The sequence below is a fragment of the Chiloscyllium plagiosum genome, unplaced genomic scaffold (assembly GCF_037043375.1).
Source record: "Chiloscyllium plagiosum isolate Xiang-an unplaced genomic scaffold, Cpla_swu_hap1 HiC_scaffold_2, whole genome shotgun sequence".
NCBI classification, from domain to species: Eukaryota; Metazoa; Chordata; class Chondrichthyes; order Orectolobiformes; family Hemiscylliidae; genus Chiloscyllium; species Chiloscyllium plagiosum.
This window is the reverse complement of record NW_028270140.1, coordinates 27,010,237-27,036,061: the sequence shown is the minus strand read 5'-3', so window position 1 is coordinate 27,036,061 and position 25,825 is coordinate 27,010,237. Positions and strand designations below refer to the sequence as shown.

The following is a 25,825-nucleotide window of genomic DNA, read 5'->3' as shown; positions in this document are numbered from 1 at the left end:
GCAAAACCTTGTCTGATTCGTAAATACATAATTGAATGAATCCGTTCTGATTATTGTGTAATTGAAAAAGCTTTGATTTTAACCGTTCAATACTCAAACAAAAATTGCTTTTGTCTTTATGCTAAGGCAAAGTCTGATTGAAAGTTTTTCTAAATTGAAACAAAACTTGCCTTGCATCTCTTCAGGCTACTTGCCAACCTGAAACCACAAAATCTCATATCTACTCATAAGTCTGCAACATCTCTGGTGGATCTCACTGGGAAATTGTCCCAATAAGACTGAGCCATAGTTCACCCCAGTCCTTTCTAACAGCTTTGTCAGGACTTATGGACCTCAGCTATCCTTTAAATCTTGCAGGGAGTTGTCATTTCTCCCAACCTGGGGCTTGGCATTTGACAAGAGGCTGTTAGACTGAGGAATATCTGTCTCCAGATGGGCTGAAGTGAACCTGCCAGATGTGGGATAGGAAAACCAAAGAACGCAATTTGGAATGAATTAAATAAAATTAGTCTGTCTGCATAGGCTTTTAGAGTGAATTTGTGGGGCTTGGCACAGGAACCTGAGTGGATCTTTCAACTGACTCCTAACATGCTACCACTATAAGCTCCTTATTTATCCTTAATGACAATGCCTGTTATCTTTATTCACTTAACTAATTTCCCGTTCAAAATATGTAAATTTGTTCTGCTACCCTTTGGAAATGGGAGGAAAGGAAATGGATAAGTCTGGTACTCCATTGGAGCTCATAATAGATTTTGAGTATGTGACAGATTTATTCTTTTGCAGACCACATTATCACAATGTGCCAATTGGCTGTTTGTAAATGTGTTGAAACAATAAAACATACCATTAATAGAGTGCTCATCACAAGTTCTTCCACATATCTTAATTTTCACAACCCTAAAAACATTTTAGATTCTCACTTTCTCTAAAATGAGCAATTCAAACATACAAAAGAAATTCCAAAAGGAAATACTGTAATATTTGCAGTTATTCGGAAAGATCAAGAGAATGGAATTAATTGGATAGCTCTTTTGAAGAACCAAAACAGGCACAATGGGCCAAATGGCTTCCTTGTTATGCAAAGAGATTTGTAAAGAAGTGGAATTCCACAACATTTTTGTGAATGCCATCCTGTTGCCTATACCCATTAGAATCATTAAGTTTGTAGTATAGAATGCTAATTTTCTCTGGTATAAAGTGTAATAAAATCAAAGCCATGTGCTTTATCATCAAAAAGAAAATCCTGCCTTATTGAAGTCTGACATATGGGAGTTTCTTCCCAAATTTGATTCTTTCTGATTATAATATAATCTTTTCAACATGCATAATGTAGTTTAACAAATCTTCCTTTTTTTCACCTTAATTTTCACAAATTTGATAACATTTTTCTGTCAGCCCATTTCTTTTGGATAATTTTCAAACAGCCTCTGTATTATGCACAGTTATGGTCAAGTGTGACTATACAGTTGCCTCAAATGCTAAAGGCTGCATGGATCCTGAGTGTGATGCTCTGTTATATTTCCAATCTTTAATGCATTTAAGGGTCTGTTGTTCTCCATACAAATTGTTCTTGATTTGTTTTATACCTATGCATGTACCACTTGCATTATTACAGATTGTCAGCATAATTCCTGCCATTCAGACCTTTTTTCTAACAATTGCTCACTCCACAGCATGAGTATCAAACTTATTGATGTTCGTAATGATTAAATAATTCAATAACCGCTGGAGAAGCATTAAAGGATTGTTATTGCAAATACATTGTGGTTCCCTGCTATGTTTTTGATCTTTCTCTTCAAATCATACTCTTGCAAACTACACAATCAAAAGCTATAATTTCATTTAATTGGAAGTTAATTAATCGGGCAGAAAAGCAAAAAGAGGATCACCTTTATTGTCTTATTACACTTTTAATCTTTCTACTGATGATTCATCAATGTTGTTGCATGTGTGTTACTTAAATATTTATCTTACATGCATGTCTATTTTCTTTCCATGAATTCTAGAATCAGAAACTGAATGATCTTAAAAGGAAAATGATTGAGGCTGAATCAGCAATGACGGAACTGGAGTTAGCAGCATCACAACAGATGCATGGACTGGCCATGCAAAGTGAACAGGCTCTAGCAGGCATTCAGAAGAAACTCACTGTTGCTAATGAAAGAGTGGATAAATTTATTACATTCATAAAGGTAATATTCTGATGGAATATCACAGACTTACAAAATTAAGTTTCTCTCTTCACAAATGCTGCCAGACCAACTGAGTATTTCTTGCATTTTCTGTTTTAATTTTAGATTTCCAGCATCCTCAGTATTTTGTTTCTGTATTAATGTAACTTGCTGCCTCCATGATTGAAGCCATAGTGCATGTTCATTTTAATAGATGTAGGTATAAACCAATTTCCAGTTTCTTTGGAATTACCACAATTAATGTTATGTTTCTTTCTAATATTAATATTCTTACAACTGAATTCAAGTATCTCAACAGAGTTGCTCATATAAAATACTTCAAGTATGAAATCAAAATTTCACAATTTGAGTTAAAGTAAATACTTTTATAAGAACACATTATATTAGCAAAAAGGCTTGTAATTGAAGCTATTCTTTCACTTTGTGATGGTTGAGAGCCATAGTGGTGTTGGTTTGTTGACTTAAAATAATGTAACCGTCCATAAACACTTCTAATCAAGTCAATTATTCCCCACATTCAACAATGTATAAAGAGCTCAATGACATGCAAATTCATTACTAAAAGACTGTAGCAGTTTATAGATTCATCTTCATTTTTTTTTGTTTGAAGGCATACTTGAGATTATTCTAGAAGCTTGTTTTCATTAACTCAGTTATCACATGAAAATAAACAGAAATTTGATGCATTTGTAAAACAGAGAGAGAAAGCGACTGAGTTTATTTCAGATAAATTGATGCAAGTGATCTATATGAATGCATTAAATCTGTGATGGATAGACTTAATACTCAGGAGTGTTTAATCTTCTCAAATATTGATCATGACTGGGATTTCTTAACAGCGCTGCAAGCTTTCAGTCCCCGTAACTTGAATACTACAGGTTCAATCTTAATGCGCTCTTTTCAACAAGCAGTATTACCAGTGATTAAAGATTTCTGAATGCAGCTGTGCCAGAGGTAGGTATGTGTTGGTTAGAAGAAATGAGAAAGAATGAATTGCTAGTTTCTATACTTCTACCTTTCTTATTACCAAAATGAGATGAAAAACATCAAGAGATCAGCTCACTATGTTGCTTTTCAGGAGAAATTTGAGATAAATTCAGTTAATCTCCATCAGGATTACTTGGCACCTGGGATTTGGTCAAATTGAATCTCCGCACACACCAGGCAGAATTGTGGCAGTGAATATCTATTAAGTAGTAAACAGAATAATAGGCTTGGGTGGCTGTTAATGAACTGGATGGCTTAGATCTTGCTGTTTGGGGGCAGTCTGCTTTGTTAATAGGTAAACCTGGGACTGTTTTGCCCAGAGCTACAGTTATATCTTATTTTGTTGGTAAAGAAGCGGATTCATAAAACTGGGTCAGACTGCAAATGAATATGAAGAAAAGAATTATTTTCTACTTGAGAATTATTGACTATTTCAATAGTACAATCTTTTAGTTGTCTTGTGAGGAATGTTCAAATGACAGTCTAGTTGGGAAATATGAAGAAATAAAGTTTAATTCATATTTCACACAATTTAAAACCATAATTTCATAATTTGTTAGACAATTTGCATTATTAGAGTATAAACTTTATGTTCTATCATTCAACTAGTTAAATAATAAATAAAGCAAATTTTGTGTTCCCCTGAACAATGTGAATGAAATTATTACCTGTTTGTTGTTCCCTGCTGTGCCTTTATGAAATGTCCATTTCCACATCAGTCGTTGTAGGACCTTTCAGAATGATGCTAGAACACTCTGTCTCTCTGTCTTTTCAAGGCAAGTGAACATTTTTTTAAAATATATGTTGCCACTACAGGAAGCATGGATCTCAAAACAAAAATCCAAAGCAATAAATTTATAATTTAAATGAGCAATGATGATCAAACGAAAAGAAAATATGGAGATGAGAACCAACCTCTGATTGGAGGTTAAAATATTCTCATTTGTGCTGTACAAAAGGCTCATGGTTTACATAGGACCCTTCATCAAGCCACATTGTGGCCCTGGCCTGCGTAGGATATAGGAGCAGTCGGAAGCAAATCAGCGCCTCAAACCTGTTTTGCCTTTTCATTAAAACATAGCTAATGTGTATCACAACTCCATTTAACATCCTTGGTTGAAAATCCCTTTGTACCCTTACCTCACAACAATCCCTAGTGAGTACAGTTTTGGGATTTTTAACTGACCCCACTCTCAATGTTTTGGCTTTTTGGGACCATAAATTACAGTTTTTCACAACCTTTCTTCTGAATATATTTTTATTGAAAAATAGCTTTTTTTAATATTACAACAAATACAAAACAATACAATTCAAACAATACAAAGAAAGAACATAAAAAAGTAAAAAAAAACCCTCGTACAAATATATAGATATATATAGAAAATATATATTTAAAAAACCCAACTAACTATTTAACTAAATAAATAATAACCAACATCAAACTAATAAATAGTAATAACTCAACTCAGTCAAACAAAACACTCATATGTTCGCAGTTCCTCCTCTCTGGATATTGGACTGGTAAAGCACAGTCGTTACAGTTATATAAAAGCCTTTATTAGTGTGGCAGATAAATCTGTGTCCAGGTATTCCAAAAAGGGCTGCCATGTCTTATAAAAATTCTCAGTTTTGTGGTGTACCATACCTGTGAGAAAATCCAAGGGGATATGTTCCATAACAATCTTCTGCTAATCGAACAGGCCTGGGGGGTTTTCGGATCCCAACCAAGTAAGATATTCTTTCTTGTGCAGAAAGTGAGGATGTTGAAAAGTTTTTTGTGATGCGCATCTGCAAGGAACAAACTGAGCAGGCCAAGAAGAAGAGAGACCAGGTCCTTCTCCACCCTTACACCCAAAATCCATTCCATTGCACCCACCACAGCCCTCCAGTATGTTTGAAGCCTACCACAGGACCAGAGACAATGGGTAAAAGTGCCGGTACCGACCTTGCACTTGGGATATGTTGGAGACACCCCTGGTTTAAATTTTGACAAAAGGTCTGGAGCCAAGTGGACCCTGTGGGGAATCGTCAACTGTAAAGCATGGGTCCTATTGCAAATTGATACCTTTCGTGCATTTTCCCAAGTATCCTCCCATACCTCTGAGGAGACCTCAACACCTAGCTCTCTCTCCCATACCCTGCAGAATCAATCAAACTCAACTGAGGGGGCACCATCCAATTGATGATATAAAGTGCTGACAGAAAGTGTACTCTTAGCACTGAGCACCCTCCTCTCTATGTCGGATTTGTAGGGATCAGTCAAAAGTGTAGTCTTTTTTTGAATAAAATCCCTAACTTGAAAAAAACAAAAGAGGTCCCTGTTCGATAGCTCGTATTTCCGGGCTAACTGATCAAAAGACATCATTGTGTCTCCCTCAAATAAACTGCCCATGCAAGACACACCCCTAGCTGTCCAATGTTTGAATCCTGAATCTATCATCCCCAGTTGAAACTCGCCACACCCACTATACGTGTAAGTGAAGATGTTTTGCCAGTATTGCCTTCCATCTGCTGAATTGCCCTTCAAGCTTTAACAATTGGGTTATGGCAATATTCCTGAACTGTCCCCATTTTGTCCAAAAACAGCAAGCTAGTAAGGGGACACCCTGCTTGGGAAGTTTCGATATCTAACCATATTGAAAGAGGGTCCCCTCAAGTCCAAGCACTCACGTTGGATAAAATCAAGCTTTGTTAGTAGCTTTTAATGTCCAGGAGATCCACTCCCCCCAATCTGTGAGGCAATTGCAATTTAGCTAATTTAATGAGGGGCCGCTTACTACGCCAAATAAAAGAGCTGAACCAGTTGTTCAGTCTCCTGAATTTTTGCTTATCGAAAATCGGGGGAGTATCCGTATAGGGTGTAACAAACAGGGGAGAATATTCATCTTAATAAGTACTATCTGACCCAACCACAAGATCAGAAGCGCCTCCCATCTTTGATGTCTTGTTTGATTTTGTCAAATAATTGAATAAAATTAGCTTTGAACAATCGATCCAGAACTGGAATAATGAATATGCCCAAATACACAAAACCCCCCCCTTGTGACCAGTTTAATGGGAATCGACATTCACCCTCAAGACCTAGCACCTTTGGAAAACCACCCATAGGTATAGCCTCTGATTTAGCAAGATTAATCTTGTACTCCGAAAAGGCGCTAAACGCACTGATGCATTATATCAGGGAAGGCACCGAAACTGCTGGATTTGACAAAAAAAAGTACACCTCCGCATACAACGAAATCTTGTGTAATTTTGACCCCACTTTTGGAGCTGATCTATTGGGATCCCTATGAATGGCCTCCGCCAATGGTTCAATCACCAATGTAAAAAGCTCACTACCCTTTTAATCCCTTAACTCAAGAGAACCTATTCAACTTATGTTCTAAAAATGTGACATTTTTAGAACATAAAACAGTATGGCACAAAACAGGCCCTTTGGCTCTTGACGTTCTGCCAACCTTTTATCCCATTCTAAGATCAAACTAACCTACATACCCTTCATTTTACTAATATCCATGTGCCTATTCAAGAGTCGCTTAAATGGCCTGAATGCATCTGACTCTACTACCACTACTGGCAGTGCATTCAACGCACCCACCACACTCTGTGTAAAGAACCTACCTCTGACATCTCCCCTAAACCTTCCTGTAATCACCTTAAAATTATGCACCCTAATGAGAGCCATTTCTGCTGGGGAGAAAAGTCTTTGGCTATCCACTTTATGCCTCTCATCATCTTGTACACCTCCAGCAAGTCATCTCTCATCCTTCTTTGCTCCAATGAAAAAAGCCCGAGCTCCCTCAACCTTTCTTCATACGACATGCCCTTCAGTCCAGGCAGCATTCTGGTAAATCTCCTTGCATCCTCTCTAAAGTTTCCACATACTTCCTATTACTGACTTGGCCAGAACTGAAATACAATATTCCAAGTGTGGTCTAACCAGGGCTTTCCAGAGCTGCAGCACAAACGCGTGGCCCTTAAACTCAATCCCCTGCTAATGAAAGCCAACACACCACATGCCTTCTTAACAACGATATCAATTTGGGTTGCAACTTTGAGGAATCTATTGACGTGGACTCCAAGATCCCTCTGTTCCTCCACACTACCTAGAATCCTGCCTTTAACTCTGTAAACTGCTTTCAAATTTGACCTTCCAAAATGATTCACTTCACACTTTAGTAGGTTGAACTACATCTGCCACTTCTTAGTTCAGCTCTGCATCCTGTCAATGTCCTGTTGCAACCTCCAACAGCCCTGCACACTGTCCACAACTCCACCAACCTTCATGTCATTGGCAAATGTACTAACCCACCTTCCACTTCCTCATCAAAGTCATTTATAAAAATCCAGGAGCTAAAAGGAATAGGCCATTTAGCCCTGCTGTTCAGTGAGATCATGATGAAACAGCAACCTAATGTTCTGAAGTGAAAGGTGGATAAATATACCCTGACTAACCTTGAGCAGTCTGCAGGAGCACTTTTCAACTCAGGCACATTCCACAGTGAGATAGACAAAGGGGACAAAAGTCAGAGATGGTCCAACACAACTTTATTGAATAATTTAACAAGGAAAACTATATTTATCAGACTACTATTGTACTTTAATTAAACTCTACCAAAGTCTACCAACTGCTTCACAGATCTCTCCAGTAAAAGGTCTTAAGTCTCAAAGTTAACAGTTTCAAATATACAGTAGCTATCTACTTCTGACATAGTTGAAAATCACACCGCCAAGTTATTGTCCGATAGATTTATTTGGAAATACAAGTTTTTGGAGTGCTGCTCCTTTGTCAGGTAGCTATGGGGCAGAATCATAGGACACAGAATTTATAGTAAAAGGTCAAAATGTTATACAACTGATGCGATGATAAGCTTTCAAGTATTCGCTCCACCCTATTCACAGATCCCTAATACTGTACTGGAACTGTTGGCTGAAAGAACCAGTAATTCACATTCAATAACACAAGGACAGACTTCCTCAGTCTTTGGGGTAGGCTGTCATTGATTTGAGCTTACTCTCTTGTCTAGAGCTGGTTGTAGCCTTTGGGTCATCTCACTGAGGTGGTCTTTCTGAAGTTGCCATTGAAGAAGATGCAAAAGTAGAGTGAGCTGGGGCTCCAGATTGACCGCCTTATCCTTCTCTTTGTGCCCTTCTCAAAGATTCTGTGTCATGTGTCCAATATTAACATCAGGCAGGGGCAGGAAGATCGAATGAGGTGCCTACTTCCCATATTTGGAGATGGCAGAACATGGTTTTGAACCTTCAGCTGTTCTTATCATGCTGAACTAGGTGCCAACAAGCCTGTGTAGTATTCTTACAAAGCAGATTCACTGGAGGTGTCAATAATGGTTTGTTCTGAAACATTGTAGCTGTTAGCAATTGGCCAGGCAGTTCCAGACTTGTCTAGTTTTCATGGAAATTGATTGTCTGCATGAATATTGTTTGTTCCAGGTCTGCAGATTGCAGAATCCGGCTATGTTTTAAATTGGCTTCCATGTTGCAAGTTTTTATCCATATCCGTGAAAAAAATGTAAATATTTCTGTAACAATCCTGAAGGTCATGGGTCACCTGGCCACACTAATATCCACCTTTGTCTCCTCAACTCAATAATATTTAATTACTGGTGGCATCTCAACAATAATTATTTTAAAGAGTCATCTGTGTCTCGTGTTGAAACCAGTGACATTGGAAGAAAAAGAATGTGTTTCTGAAAATTGTTTTGATGAGAAAGACATAAGTTGAAGAACAGAGGATTTTCAATCTTGTGCTGATAAGTGATAAGGGCATGCACCCCACAACAATGCCATTGCTGAATCTATCACTCGCAGCATCCAAGGGGTTAACTCAGATGGAAGCTGAACTGGGCCATCCTACAAATACCATGGATACAAGAGCAGATAAGAGACTGGGAATTCTGAGATGAGTAACTCACCTGCTGGCTCCCAAAGCCTATCCACAATCTGCAAGATACAAGTCAGGACCAAGTAGTCTGCTTGAGCAGCACCCCTTCGACCAAATGCATCTACTTAATGCAAGGAGTATAGTGTGTAAGGCAGATGAACTTAGGGCTTGAATTAGTGCCTGGGAATATGATGTTATTGCAATCACAGAGACTTGGTTGAAGGAAGGGCATGATGATAGGCAACTAAATGTTCCAGGATATAGACAGGACAGGAAGGGAAGTAAAAGGGGGGGTGGAGTTGCATTGCTGGTCAGGGATGATATCACGGCTATGCTAAAGGAGGACACTATGGAGGTCTTGGGTAGTGAGGCATTATGGGGTGGAGCTGAGAAATAAGAAGGGTGCAGTTACATTGTTGGAGCTGTATTACTGGCCTCCCAATAGTGAGTGTGAGGTAGAAGAACAAATAGGTAAACAGATTATGGAAAGATGTAGAGGCAATTGGGTAGTGGTGATGGGAGATTTTAATTTTTCCAACATTGACTGGGATACACTTAGCGTCAGAGATCTGGATGGGGTAGAATTTGTAAGAAGCTTCCAGAAGAGTTTTCTAGAACAGTATGTCAAAGTCCGACAAAGGAAGAGGCCATATTGGACCTGATACTGGGGAACGAGCCAGGAAAGGTGGGAGAAGTTGCAGCGGGGGATTTCTTTGGGAACAGTGACCACAATTCTATAAGTTTTATAATACTCGTAGATAAAGATGAGAGTGGTCCTAAGGGAAGAGTACCAAACTGGGCCGAGGCCAATTATATCAAAATTAGGCAGAAGTTCGGAAATGTGGATTGGACACAGCTATTTAAAGGGAAGTTCACATTTGATATGTGGGAGGCTTTCAAAGATAGGTTAAAGATAGTGCAAAATAGGCATGTCCCATTGAAGGCAAAGGATAGGAAGGGCGAGACTCGTGAACCGTGGATGACAGGAGAAATTGTACGACTAGCCAAGAGGAAAAGGGAAGTGTACATAAGGTTTAGGCAGCTAAAACAGAACGGGCCCTGGAGGAATATCGGGAAAGTAGGACAAGTCTTAAACGAGGAATCAAGTGGGCTAAAAGGAGTCATGAAATAGCTTTAGCAAGTAGAATTAAGGAAAATCCCAAAGCATTTTATTCTTATATAAGAAGCAAGCGGGTAACTAGAGAAAGGATTGGTCCATTAAAGGATAATGAAGGAAGGCTGTGTGTCGAACCTGAGAGAATGGGTGAGATTCTGAATTATTACTTTGCATCAGTGTTCACTGAGAAGAGGAACATGATAAATGTTGAAATTAGAGATAGAAGTTTGATTAGTCTGGATCATGTTGGCATAAGTAGGAAAGATGTGTTGGGTAGGCTAGAGGTTATTAAGGTGGACAAATCCCCAGGACCAGATGGGATCTCTCCCAGGTTGCTGAGTCGAGAAAGGAAATAGCTGGGGCCCTGACAGATATCATTGTGGCATCCTTAAATACAGGTGAGGTGCTGGAGGACTGGAAGGTTGCTCATGTTGTCCCTCTGTACAAGAAGGGTAGTAGGGATATTCCGGATAACTACAGACCAATGAGCCTGATGTCGGTGGTGGGAAAGTTGCTGGAGAGGGTACTGAGAGATAGGATTTATTTATATTTGGAAAGGAGTGAGCTTATAGGGGATTGGCAACATGGTTTTGTGCGAGGGAGATTGTGCCTTACCAACTTAATAAAGTTCTTTGAGGAAGTGACCAAGTTGATAGATGAAGGAAGGGCTGTTGATGTCAAATACATGGACTTTAGTAAGGCATTTGATAAGGTTCCCCATGAAAGACTAATGGAGAAGGTGAAGTCACATGGTGTGCAGGATGTTCTAGCTAGGTGGAAAATGAACTGGTTGAGCAACAGGAGACAGAGAGTAGTAGTTGAAGGGAGTTTCTCGAAATGGAGAAAGGTGACCAGTGGTGTTCCACAGGGGTCAGTGCTGGGGCCACTGTTGTTTGTAATATACATAAATGATCTGGAAGAGGGCACTGTTGGTATGTTAAGCAAGTTTACAGATGACACGAAGATTGGTGGAGTAGCAGAAAGCATAAAGGACTGTCAGAGAATACAGGAGGATATAGATAGACTGGAGAGTTGTGCGGAAAAGTGGCAGATGGATTTCAATCCAGACAAATGTGATGTGATGCATTTAGGCAAGTCTAATTCTAGAGCGAATTATACAATAAACGGAAGAGCCTTGGGAAAGGTTGATGGGCAGAGAGATCTGGGAGTGCAGGTCCATTGTACCCTGAAGGTTGCTGCACAGGTGGATAGAATGGTCAAGAAGGCATATAGTATGCTTGCCTTCATTGGACAGGGTATTGAGTATAAGAGCTGGCAAGTCATGTTAAAATTGTACAAGACATTGGTTCTGTCGCATTTAGAGTACTGTGTACAGTTCTGGTTGCCACATTACCAAGAGAATGTGGATGCTTTGGAGAGAGTGCAGAGAAGGTTTACGAGGATGTTGCCTGGTATGGAAGGTGCTAGCTATGAGGAGAGGTTGAGGGGGCACCTGATTGACGTTTACAAAATCATGAAGGATATAGACAGGGTGGATAGAGACAAGCTTTTTCCCAGGGTGAAGTATTCAAGAATGAGAGGTCACACTTTCAAGGTGAAAGGTGGAAAGTTTAAGGGGGATACATGTGGCAAGTACTTTACAAAGAGGGTGGTGGACATCTGGAACGCGTTGCCAGCAGAGGTGGTAGAGGCAGGCATGGTAGATTCATTTAAGATGCGCCTGGACAGATGCATGAGTCGGTGGGGAGCAGAGGGATACAGATGCTTAGGAATTGACCGACAGGTTTAGACAATACATTTGGATCAGCTCAGGCTTGGAGGGCCGAAGGGCCTGTTCCTGGGCTGTAAATTTTCTTTGTTCTAAGTTAAATAATGATACCCTCCACCACTGCACCTGCAGTATTCAAGAAGGCAGATTACCCACACCTTGTAAAGTGGAAGTAGGAATGAGCAACAAATACTTGCTTAGGCACGAACACCCACATCCTGTGAAAGAATAAAAATATGTTGGTTTTCTTAATCACTTGTTGCACTTTACCATATCCTCCTCCACGTCAATATTTCCTTTTCCAAGTTGCTTAGGCTACATTACCCAGGCTGAGCAAATTTACTGAACATCCAAGAAATAGTTGGTTGGGAATTTCGGGTGGAAAGCACTCCAGATAGTTATCTGAGCACATGGACCACGAAGCGCATTGAACAGGAATGCACACTAGTGCATTTTGGGTGCATGGCCAAATGAAACATTTGAGGAAATAAAGCTGTCAGGTGGAGCAGGCAGGCCACAAACCTCTGTCCCAAAATATTTTAACCCAGTTCTGGCTCAAAACAAATTTTCTTTAGCACATTCGACTCTTTTGCTTCAATTATTAAAGGCAGCCAATAAACATAAAGCAGGAATCATGTATCTACTGCCCTTGTGCTTCCAAATGGTAATGGTTGTGGGTTTAGATAGTGCTGTTTTAGGAATTTGAGTGAATTTCAATCATGAATTATTCCTGTTCCTTCATAATTCATTTCAAATCCAAATCTAGTACTTTCAAATTCCATAGTTAGTAAAACTGATTCTAAATTATGAACTCTAATAATAAATATTACTACTGATCAGTCTAGTTTATTCCCTTCTATATTACTTATTCTTATCCATTGTATAACTCAATATTACCATGATCTCTTTGATTTAAGATACTCCTTTTCATACTCCTATGCATAATTAATCACATTTCCATCTCTCTAAGTTACTAAGAAAAATTTCATTAATCTTTGAAATGATTACGCTCGTCTTGGTTGTGGGTAACAATTGCCACAACATCTGAGCTACATTTAACATGATTCCAGTCGCTTTTGTGTCCACCTTCTCCTCATTATAAATGACTGTGTCCACGTTATCTTCCATGTAATGTCACATTGTGCAATCACAGTCTAATTGCACGAATGGTGTTTGCTTGTCTACTACTGTGAGCTTATCACCATGCATTTATTTTCTCTCGGCTTGACCATTCCAATGCATTTGTGACCATCGTCTTACTTTCTATCCTCTGTAAAGTTGAGGTCATGTTCTAACTTATATTCAGGTCCCATTCACCCATCACCTCTGTGCTTTCTTATTTACACTGGTTCCCAGTTAAGCAACATTTTGATTTCAAAATGTTCATCCATCTTTACAGTCTATAGCCTGTATCACTGTAATCCCCATCAGCCCTATCACCTTCTGAGATACTTATGCTCCTCCAAGTTAAATCTGAAAATCTGAGATTTTAATTGCACACCCTTTATGGTTATGCCTTTGTCTGTCTGGGCCATAAGCTTTGAAATTTCCTCCTTAAACCTCCACAACTCTTTACCTCTCTCTCTTCCATTAACAGGTCCTGAAAATCAACTGTTCACCCCTTCTAGTATCTCCATATATGGCTCAGTTTTAAATTTTGTCTTATAATACTTCCTCTGAAGCACCTTGGGGTGTTTTATTACATTAAATGTTGTATAAAAAAAAGTTATTAGAACATTTAAGATGAGCATCCAAAGGGTATGTATAAAGCAAATTACTGAAGCATAAAATGGCTTCATTTTAACATGTAATTTAAATAAAATCTGTACACCCCCCTGATTTATAATGCTTTTCCATAACCCTTATTCCAAAAGCCATTAATTTATGAATTTGTATTCAGGGTTGGTAAATTGCTACATTTTCTCTAATTTTCAACAAACATTATCTCCCTCACTGAATCCTGCTTACTTATCATTTATGCGTATGACTAAACAGCATTGACTGCCCTTTCCCACAATCCAAAAAATTCAAAACTGCCCCTTCTGTTCTAGAGATCATTCCATATCTCACCAGACCTCAAAACTGTGCTTTATTACTCTCGCCTGCAAGCTTTCTTCTTTTCAATAACTGAGCCATTAAGGGAGTTGCCAGATTGAACACCTCAATGGAAGCGTGATTCCTTTGTGGGAAGGTAATAACATTGGACTAATCGAAGGCAAATCCGCTCCAGCTCTGCAACATGAAGAAATGGAGCTTTGAAAGGATTGCTGGGCTCAAACATTTATTTGCAGCTTCAGTTGGTGCCTGACATCTGACTCTGCTCAATGGCCTTGTAACACTTCATGGATGCTCCTCCTGGACCTGCCCAGAGAATCTCATACAGACTGTGCACAACAGCTCAGATTATTGCCTGAGGAAAGGCACCTCAGGCAACTTGTGATTTGCAATGAAGAATGCCTGTAGCATTAAAGGGAAAGTGGGTAATTCAGTGATTCAGGACTTGGATGTGCAAAAGAACTAATCAGCCAGTATCATCTGACACATTCTGTGCTTGGAAAAGCAGAATCTGTCTATATGAGCAGGAAGGTAATCTCATGCATTAAAGATAATAAAAAATGGATTCTACGAACATTTTACTAAAATTTGATCATTATTCTCATACATCATGACTTTGGAAATTATTTGCGAGCAGAATAAAGAGTTAGAAAGTAATCTGAGGCTGTGCTCTTAAGCATGATTAGGAAAGCAATCCTTTCAACAATACATGTTCAGATATCCACAAAGGACCTAATGTATGTAATTGTATGTGTAAATATATATTTCTTCCTGTTTGCAGTAATGCTAGCATACTTTTAAAAATCAGAGTTGTCACTTTCAGAATGCCTTGTATTAAGACTCTTTTAAAATTTAAATATGTTGTTCTGACAAGTCGCACAGAGGATAATTTCTTCTAAGACACAGGGAAGGAGGTAGATCCAATATTGAATTTTGTGTCTGTAATAGAACTTAGCTGAGAACCAGAATGAATCTTGACATTGAGAAAGGTCATATTCAGGAATGAGGTTATACCAGCTTTTCAGTAAAGCGGGTTGGCGATAGGAAGATTTCTTTTCAGAACAGCGAAGCCTCTCAGAAGTCTGAAAAGTTATTAAAATGCTGACGGATAATTTGATTTAGCTTTTTGCTTCATATTTCCATCCTCCCTTTCCAATTCTTTATATTTTGCAGACCAGTCAGCTTTTTCCTTTATTTGATAGCACCATTAAGGTAGTAAGGATGAGAACTCCTTGACAATTTCAGTGGCAATGCATGCTTTGTACAAGGGAGACAAAGTCACAAATGCTAGATGCCACATCATTTCCAATCATGTCCTTTGTGTTGACCTTCTTAGAATGGAGGCACTAACAGTGTTGAAGTTCTCCTCACAATTGGTGTCATTTGATCCTAGAAACAATAGCTATCTTTTGCAACCAATTCTCTGCCTTTTTAGTGTGAATTCTGCCAGATTCTTGCTAGAGTTGAAGTGGGAAGTTTCAAATTACTATTTGTATTTTTATGTCAAATATAATTGGACTGAAATACTTAAATGAGGCACTTTAGTGAGAAAAAGCTATTACATCAAGAATTAAATATGATCTTCTTTGCAGTATGTCTTGTATCCCTGTTATTTCCTTTGTGATATCAGAACCTGTCCTCAGGCATAAGGAGAGCTTCATCTGCAGAGTAAAGGTAATCTGCCTTTCTCTGATTCTGTCTAATGGAACTGCCCCAGTATAGATTCCATTGAGCTGGTGACTGTGAGGGATGGAGAGACTGAGCATATATACTGCAAAGTCCTACTCATGGCAATTTCTGAAATTCATGCTTCTCGAAGTTGTAGCTGATTCAGAAAGGAATGGTAATAGTAGCTATATATAGAGTACAGCTCTCACATAAGACTTTCAGTCAAAGGAGAGACTTGAAGCAGCTTTGACAATGTTGATCACATTCTAACGACACGTGTCTTTAGCCATTGTATATTCACTGAGAATTACTGAAAGATAGAAAAGATGTGAACTTTTAGTTGCCTTAGCACCATCTCTGAGTCTTAAACCACCCTTGTATCCTCTCTGGCAATGATCTGTGTGTTGCCTTCCTTCTCTAATTGTATAGGATGTTCTATGTTAGAACAGGCAATGTGAATTACCAAGTTAGCTTTAGTAACCATGAGTTGTAGTAAAACTTTGGTACTTGCATGTAGTCCATAATGGCTATTATTAAGCAAGTTAGAACAAATTAAACCAATTATAAGAAATTAAACCACCTTAAGGAGCATTATGACATAAATCAAATATTCAAATTTAAATTACCTGTCACTCCTGCGGCATCTCTTGGCCAAGGAAGGCCTTGAAAATACCTCTGGGCACTGTGTGCTCCCTCTCCAAGGACACCTAGGCACATAATGGCCTTGCTAATAAGTGACTTCAACAAACAAGTTAATCTAGTGTATCCAAGGATGGGAATGAAGGAATAATTCTAAATGAAAACTGGAGCTTTAAATGTCACTGTGCTACTCACAGCTCAATAATAACTCATAAAGCATTTCAACAAACTCATAATGGGCCAGGATAAATATACTTAGTATTGTTTCTGTGCATTTTTACATGTAGCTTTTTTATTCACTCGTGGGGTGTAGATGTTATTGGCTCAGCCAGCATTTATTTCCCATCCCTCGTTGCGCTTGAGAAAGTGGCAATGAGCTGCACTCTTGAATCGCTGCGTTGTGGTGTGGTGCAATGCCTTAGGGAGGGAATTCTAGGAGTTTGACCCAGCAATACTGAAGGAGCATCAACATATTTCCAAATCAGGATGGCAAGTAGAGGGAAACTTGCAGGTGGTGGTGTTTTCAAGTATTTTCTGGTGTTGTCTTTTTAGATGATAGCGGTTGTGGGTTTGGAAAGTGCTGTATAAGGAGCCTTGGCGAGTTTCTCCTGTACATCTTGTAGGTGGTTGCATCTTGCTGCTGCTGCTCCTGTGAATCAGCGATGAAGAGAATCATTCATTCCTAATTTCTCACTAACTTGCCTGGACTTGAATTACTGCCCATCTTCTCTGTAATTCTGTATTTGATTTCTCCAAATAGATTTCGTCTAAATAGATTTAAATAGCCCTAACCAAAGTTGCAAATGACATCCTGTTATTCTGACTTTGGTGCATTAATTTGCTCAATCTCTTTAACCTAACTGTAATGTTTCACAGTGACCACATCATTCCACCTTCTCCCGTAAATGTCAAAGGGTCTGCTCCTGTATGATTCCACTGTCATTTATCGAGTTGTACCAGCCTATCTCCAGCTATAGTTTCTCTTTCTCCCCACCTGGGTTATCTCTGGAATCCTGAAGGATCTATCCTTGGTAATCTCTACTTCGCATCCATGTTACCCCTTGCATTACCTTCAGACATTGGATTAGCATCTGCACAAACATTTTGGATACCCAGTTACTCTTTCAGTCAAAGTTTCTGACATCTGGAATTCTGACATTCATGTAGCTTGATATCCAATCTTAGGTGAGTTTCACTTCCTTCCAGATGTTGAGAAGACTGAAATCTTGGTCACCACCACAAATGCCATATTTTCCTCATCCATTCCTGTCCCCAATCACCCATAACATCAAACAGTAATCTTGACTTTCTGTGGCCTTGAATATTTTTAAAATTACTTAAAAATAGAAGTTGACAATGAGACATGTATTAACATAATCAGAATTGAAAGGATGCCTGTTGATAAAAAAAAATACACATTTTGGAACCATTAATGACAGCCTTCCAATGACATATAAGTGTGGCATCAAGATAGACTAATGAATGCTATATCCTGCACCGGCACTGCCAAATCTCTGCAGATCTTTTAAGTTTTCACATCTCAAAAAAAATTATTCATTGTCACAAATACAGGCTTGCAATTGGAGTTGCATGTTCGGAGTACGAAACTGATGAAAAGGATGCTCAAGGCCCTTCTGTAGAAGATTTGACAGTTAGTGAGCGTTTTTGAATGTGCTTAAGACTGTTTATATAAAAAGTCCTAGCACTGCAATGCAACTGTTTTATCATAGTAACAGTCTGAGCTCACAATTAAATCATTAATTACAAATGATTATTAAGATTAATTGTTGGCTTTACCACACATTCATTTGGGAAGACAGACCAGCATTTTGATGCTACTGTCATCCTAAGCACTGTATTAAACTTCAGTAGTTTAAAACGTGCCCTATGGTCAAAATTTTATTAGAATTATTAGACAAGGTTGTCAAGAGTGGAAGTTACTGTCAAGTGCCAGGTTTAAGTTGCTTTGGGGCAACTGTCATTAAGCCGAGTGAACAACACAAGAATAAGGAAGCCATTTGCTTCGGGAATATCATCTCCCTGTGAACTCTCCACAGACTAATGTAGGAATACAATGTGGTCAAGTTTTAATTATATTTATTGCAGTATCTCTTAGAAAAATTATTACTTCAATCAATAAAGTAAGACAAAGAAACAAGGCTAATGTGCTGTAGGCTGTTGAAACTGTTATAGTTCTGCTTAGTTCACACATGTCTAAAAATATGTCTACTCCACCTAATGAGAACAGTCTTTAACATATTGCTAGCAGTCCTGACACACCTTTTCCAGATGTTATGCCACATATGTGCCTTTTATGTATGTTATGGTGTGCAGTAATTATAAGCCTTAATATTTGAAAACTAACAAACCATGAATGAACTTGATCTGTGATCACAATTGGAATTTAACTTTAGATTAGTCTTTGCACTCCCTTCAACTCATCATTAACAGTAAAGCTTCCCTCCCCAAACTCACTCCTTCAATAGCGTTTTTTTTTTAATCCAACTCTTCAATCCTTTTCTTTACTGGCTTGACACTGTTTTATTCACTTGTGCATGTAAACCTTAATCAGGTGGGCAAATGGGCCAAGGAGTGGCAGATGAAGTTTAAATTACATAAACTAGATAAATGAGGTGTTGCATTTTGGTAAGGTACACCAAGGCAGAATTTATACACTTAATGGTAAGGTACCAGGAGTGTTGCCAAACAAAGAGGCCTTGAGGTGCAGTTTCATAGTTCCTTGAAAATTGAGTCACAGGTAGACGGTGGTGAAGAAGGTGTTTAACATGCTTGCCTTCATTGGTCAGTGCATTGAGTGTAAGAGTTGGGAAATTATGTTGCAGCTGTTCAGGACAATGGGTTAAGCAATTTTTGAAATACTGCGTTCAGTTCTGTTCTCCCTCCTATTGGAAAGATGTTGTGAAACTTGAAAGAGTTCAGAAAAGATTCAAATGACTGTTGGCAGGGTTAGAGGGCTTGAGCTATAGGGAGAAGGCTGAATAGGTTGGGGCTATTTTCCTGGAGCATTGGAAGCTGAGGGATGATCTTACAGAGGTTTATACAATCATGAGGGGCATGGATAGGGTGACTAGTCAAAGGCTTTTCCGCAGAGTAGGGGATTCCAAAACTAGAGGGCATAGGTTTAAGGTGAGAGGGGAAAGATTTAAAAGGGACCAGAGGGGCAACTTTTTCGTGCAGAGGGTGGTGCACTTGTGAAATGAGCTGCCAGAGGAAGTGGTGAGTCTGGTACAATTACAATATTTAAAAGGCATTTGATGGGTATATGAATAGGAAGGGTTTAGAGGGAAATGGACCAAATGTTGGCAAATAGGACTGGATTAATTTAGAATATCTGTTTGGCTTGGATGCATTGGACCAAAGGGCTGGTTTCCATGTTGTACTTTTCCAGCGCCATACTTTTTTGATCTCTGTGTGAACTGATATGGCATTTTTGAAAATTGAAAATGATATGCAAATTTTCTTCTGTGCTTCCTGCAATTTAACAAATTATTTTGGAGGTTGATTTGGGCTGTAAAGTTTCAATTATGCATCTTGTACATAAGTATCCCACAGTTTGCGATCTAAATTTTTGTTTAAGAAGGTTCCTGCCAAACCAGCATTCTAATGGGACATGGACTTTCTTTGTCAGCCATTTCGACTTTAAAGTTCGATCGTTGTTCCTAATTTGCCTAGTCGTAAATGCAAGTTGAATAAGTAATGAAACACTGGGGAGCACCACTGATCCACAGTGACAATACTATCCCAGCAGAGCGTGGGCGCAGTGAACAGAATAAATTGACGAACCTTTGTTTTAAAAAAAACTGAAGATGTAATTGAAATACATAAAAATTCAAATTGAAGGATAATTGGAATCGTACATAAAAGGATAGCTATACTATTTTAATGCATGTGTTTAATTCAAATTACTGAATAATTTATTCAAATTGAACAAGAGATGATCTTGAATCATCAGATATGTGCTATAAGTAAAAGGAAGTGAATTCAGAGGAAGACAGTAGCACACTGCGTATGGGCATAAGCTTAGGATACAATTTCACACCTGTGATACCTTATGTACCTGTGTTTCCAATCTTAGCTGTATGCTTGTCAGTTTATACTATCTACAGCTGGCTTGTCCAGCATGTGCCGTGGGGGCTCGGAATCCAGCCCTGCATGACTTCCAAAGTGTTGTGCGGACCAGTAGGTAGAAGCGACAGATTAGCAAGGAGCTGCTCCTCTAATCACAGGCCATTGAGTCACCAGTGAGTCTATCTGCAGCAAGTGTGGGAGAGAAACACTGTATAACTGGAGGAGCTGTGAACTTCTCTTTTGTTTTCATAGTTTGGTGAATTTTGGAAGTTGCAGTTCTCATCAGCCCATGGCTGCGTTCTCTCTCTCTCTCTCTCCTTCGTCCCCACCTTTTGCCACCATACTGTCATTCTCTTTACCTTTGGCTTGGTCGTGCTGTCATCATCCTCCCCTGCAGATGATGGCCCCCTAAAGGAGGACAGGGGTTAATATAGGCGAGTGAACTGTGGAGCAAGACCAGAGTTACAGAAACAGAACACATCCACCCACTTGGACAGCTCGAGCCTCAACAGATAAAAAAGTGGTCCTGCTGCCTTCACAGTCATCCCCATATTCATCTAATGTCATATGAGTTCTGTTGAGGCCAGCTCATAGTGTCTGCCAATAGATGAACACACGTGTTGGTGTTACCTAAACCCAACTCTTTAGCTCAGCTCTCATCCCACCCCTTTCCCTGTGATGAGGACTTTGGGTCTAATCTGTCTCCTTTTTACTCTGTTTCTTAAATAAAAAAGACAACATCATATTTTTTGAATGGCTCTGCTACTTGGTACTTTGTGATTGTTATTTTTATTATTTAAACTGTCAACGTACAGCTTTACTGTGGATTTTTGTTTTAAAATTGATGTTTATTATATGCCAAACCTTATCTGACTGAAAATTGCTATCAGCCCCTTGAGTGATGGAAAATTGAAATGTGTGCTTCAGATGAAAGGATTGGCTGATTGTTCTCAAGAAACATCAGTCTATCTTATTGAGTGATTAGATTAGATTCCCTACAGTGTGGAAACTGGCCCTTTGGCCCAACAAGTCCACACTGACCTTCCGAAGAGCAACCCACCCAAACCCATTCCCCTACATTTACCCCTGACTAATGCACCTAATACTACGGGCAATTTAACATGGCCAATTCACCTAACCTTCACATCTTTGGACTGTGGGAGGAAACCGGAGCACCCGGAGGAAACCCACACAGACACGGGGAGAATGTGCAAACTCCACACTGACAGTTGCCCGAGGCAAGAATTGAACCTGGGTCCCTAGCGCTGTGAGATAGCAGTGCAAACCACTGGCCACTGTGCATCCACTCCATCTTGTTTCATTTCCACTAAAGCCCTCCATGATTTTTTTAATCTTTCGGCTTTAGTTGTTCCAATGCAGCCCTGACCAGCCAAAGCCAAATGCTTATTTTCACCCTTTCCTATTTCTCTAATGTCTTCCAACCTTATAGCTCTGAGATACCTGCAATTCACCAATTCTGGTCTTTCCAGCTTCTTTGATTTTAATCAATCGATCCTTGTTGTCTTCAACAAATATAAGGTAATGCATTTTGGGAAGTCTAATTCTGGAGCAAACGATACTGTAAACAGAAAAGCCTTGGGAAAAGTTGATGAGCAGAGAGATCTGGGAGTTCAGGTCCATTGTACCCTGAAGGTGGCTGCACAGGTGGATAGAGTGGTCAAGAAGGCATATGGTATGCTTGCCTTCATTGGACGGGGTATTGAGTATAAGAGCTGGCAGGTCAAGTTAAAGTTGTACAAGACTTTGGTTCGGCCACATTTAGAATACTGTGTACAGTTCTGGTCGCCACATTACCAAAAGGATGTGTTTGCTTTGGAGAGGGTGCAGAGAAGGTTTACAAGGATGTTGCCTAGTATGGAAGGTGCTAACTATGAAGAGAGGCTGAGAAGGTTAGGATTGCTTTCATTAGAAAAAAGGAGATTATGGGGGGACCTGATTGAGGTCTACAAAATCATGGTATAGACAGGGAAGATAGAGATAAGCTTTTCCCCAGGGTAAGGGATTCAAGAACGAGAGGTCACACGTTAAAGGTGAGAGGTGAAAAGTTTAAGGAGAATATACACGGCAAGTACTTTACACAGAGGGTGGTTGGTGCCTGGAACGCATTGCCTGCAAAGGTGGTAGAGGCAGGCATGGTAGATTCATTTAAGGTGCATCGGGAAAGATGGGAGCAGGTGGGAGTAGGTGGGAGCAGAGGGATACAGGAATTGGGTGATAGATTTAAACAGTGGATTTGGATAGGCTTAGGAATTGAGCAATAGGTTTAGACAGTGGATTTGAATCAGCTCAAGCTTGAAGGGCTGAAGGGCCTCTTCCTTGGCTGCAAATTTTCTTTGTTTCTTTGTAACAGTTGAAGATATGGAATTTCCTGCCTAAAATCATCCACTTCTCTACCTTGCTTTCCACTTATCCAAATATACACTTTTGACAAAGCTTTTGGTGGCCTATCATATCTCTCCTTATGTGCTCAATATTAAATAATGACTAGTAACATTCCTTTGCAGCACCTTGGAACAGTGTACTACACATTAATTCCTATACAAATATCTATTGTAGTTGGGTCAATTTCCTACATTCAATCAATTTATATTCAGAGCAAGAATGACAATGGGTCATCATTCTACCACTGTCTATGAAATAATTCTTGACATGGAATTTGGTGGTGAGCCACCACCTAAATGTTATGTCTTGACATGCCTATCTGTGTGTCTGTTCCAGTTTAGTCCAGTCCAAGCCTTTGGCTGTAATGCCTACCATTCCTTTTCATTATCATTGCCTTTCTTTTCCCCCTTCCCTCCTTACTTGGAATGTGTAATTAAAATGTGACAAATTTATATGGACAATTTTCATGATGTATGTGAATGCAGGAATTTATAGCAGCAACATAATGACAAGGACAGAATACGATACTAAAAGAAAGGACAGAATTATGCTTCTGTGTTCTAATCCTGTTATCTCCAAAGCTCTCGCAAAGAAGTAACTTGGTATTGGCACTTCATTTGGTAATATTCCAAAATATTGAGCAGCCATATAATAAAAATGTAGAAGCATTCATATTTTTCTGGTGAATTTGTTAAGAGGCCAAGTCTGAGACCAAGACAAAAATGTATTTGTTAAGTATCTTTTTTGCCTACTGATGCAAACAAGCAATTAAAAGATTAAGCATTAAATTTGGAATGTAGGGCTTTACTTACAATTATACTGAATGTGCAGGACAGAGGCAAGCAATTCAGTTTAATTGCTCAATGCTGGTCACTATGCTCCTCTGGAGCCTTCTCCCACTGTATTTTCTTAATCTCGTTCTTTAACATGCTTATTCCTTTCTTCCTCGTCTAGTTTTCCTTAAGTGGATTTATTTGCTTCAAATACTCCCTGTGGATACAAATTCCACATTCCAACTACTCTCACCGTACCATCTCTCTCTCTCTCAATCCTTTTAAGTCTTCCTTAAGACCTATCTATTTGAAAACACCTTTTTATTCTAAGAGTATCTCCTTTCACCTAACCTCGACTTCTTTCCTTCTGTCTCTGGGACATTTTGTTAAATGCAAATTGTTGTTGAACTTCCAGTTCAACACTTAAAATTGTACATTCCTGTATAAATAACTTTTTGATTATTTTTAATGACAGACTTTAGCCAGTGAGATGTGCAAAGAAATTCAAGACAGAAGAACCCAATTGAAAAGAGCAAAGGTGAAACATATCAGCCATGAAGGTCTTTCAAAAGAGTCTATTAACAAAGCCCAGTCCATGGCAGCATCCATCCTGAATATTTCACAAAGTGATTTGCAAGATATTTTGAATCTTGAGGATGAAGTGGTAAGAAATATTTTTGCACACCTATTCTAAATAAAAGTGTTATTACAAGTGAATATCAAGTGGATGGAAATTGTGATTTCCTTTAAGACACATGAATGTTCAAACGATTGAGAATATCCATATGGATGAAAAGCTCAGTACTGAGTTACATCAAGTTAGTGAGTATATATGATTTTGAATATGAGAGCATTGTCCTTTCATTTTGTGAAGTTACAGCTTACGTTATTTTCTATTTGCCAATCTTGCATTATTTAGTTGCAACTGTTCAGTTTCAACACATGCACGTATATCTACAAATGTCCCATGTGAGCTCTCAGAAAACTTGACTAACTACAAGTTAGCAGATTGAATTAAGGTGGCTGCTACTACGGCCTTCACATGATTAATTCTTTGCATCACATTTGATTTGTTCCTCAGTTGTTGTATGGTCCAGTTTGAAGTCTTATTCTGGCGGCATTGCCAGAAATCTTGGTATTATTGTTAGACAGATGTTCCAGAGATCCAAGTAATATTCTGCAGACCTGCGTCCAAATCCCGCTATGACAAATGGTGGAATTCGAATTCAATAAAAATCTAGACTGTGAAATCATTGTCAATTATCAGAAAAGTCTATCCGGTTCACCTATGTCCTTTAAGAAAGAAAATCTGCTGTTCTTACCTGGTCTAGTATACATGTGACTCCAGCCTTCTCTCACTGTATTTTCTTAATCTCATTTGATGACGTAGCCTACTCCTTTCTTCATCATCTAGCTTTCCTTAAATGGAATAATTTGCTCAAATACTTTTTGTGGACACGTTATGGTTGATTGGTAAATGCTGTCTGGACAATTAGGCACGGGCAATAACTTGTGGCTTAGCCAGCAACACCCATGTCCCTTCAACGAATAATAAAAATAAAGCTGCTATAGTCTTTTCATTAAAGCATTTATACCATGGTCTCCCAAGGGTTGTCTGAACATGAAGGTAGATAAAGAGTCATCAATTTCTAGTTATTGCTATGCAAGAATTATTCTTTGTAAGAATGCAAGTGCTCTGTGTGCATTTCAGCATTTTAGTTACCTAGGGATACTGAAGATATTACTGTGGGAAGTTGTGGGGGGGGGGGGGGGGGGGTGAGGGAGGTGGGGGAGGTGTTGGTGTGTAAACAACTAAAAGTACAAACAAAAAGAACCAACATTTCTGTACCATCTTCATATGCTGTAATAATGCTGCAATGCATATTCCAGCAGATAAAGCATATGAAGTGCCCTTGTGACCTTGTTTTAATTGTGAAGACTGTGTAGAAAGAGACAGCAATTACAATTGCGTAAAGAAGACATCAACCTCCAATGGTGCTGCACAGCCTGCAGAGGGGGAAGCAACAGGTAAAGATCCACTAAGTAGACAGAGGAGAATGATGAGATCCTACATCTATAGCTTCTCTGTAATTTTTTTGTAAGTCTGATAGACAGTGCAGGTGCTGATTAAGGATGTCCTGGGCCATCATCACTGAACCATGTCATCTGTTGATGCAAGATTTGTGCTCAGAAAAAGTGGGGACCATCCATCCCGGTTATTGTCAAAGTCACAGCTCCCCTCAATTGTTGATGATCTGCTCCAATTCA

The 25,825-nt window shown here is 39.1% G+C and overlaps 1 protein-coding gene across 3 annotated transcripts in view; it reads left to right on the top strand.

Annotated features, from left to right (window-relative positions):
- cntln (centlein, centrosomal protein) overlaps window positions 1–25,825 on the top strand; it is a 470,872-nt gene that overhangs the window by 404,859 nt on the left and 40,188 nt on the right. For all 3 annotated transcript variants that reach the window (XM_087995387.1, XM_087995398.1, XM_087995382.1), the window contains exons 24-25: window positions 2,010–2,195; window positions 24,033–24,221. In XM_087995387.1, the coding sequence (XP_087851513.1) occupies window positions 2,010–2,195; window positions 24,033–24,221 (375 nt within the window). The remainder of the gene's footprint in view (window positions 1–2,009; window positions 2,196–24,032; window positions 24,222–25,825) is intronic.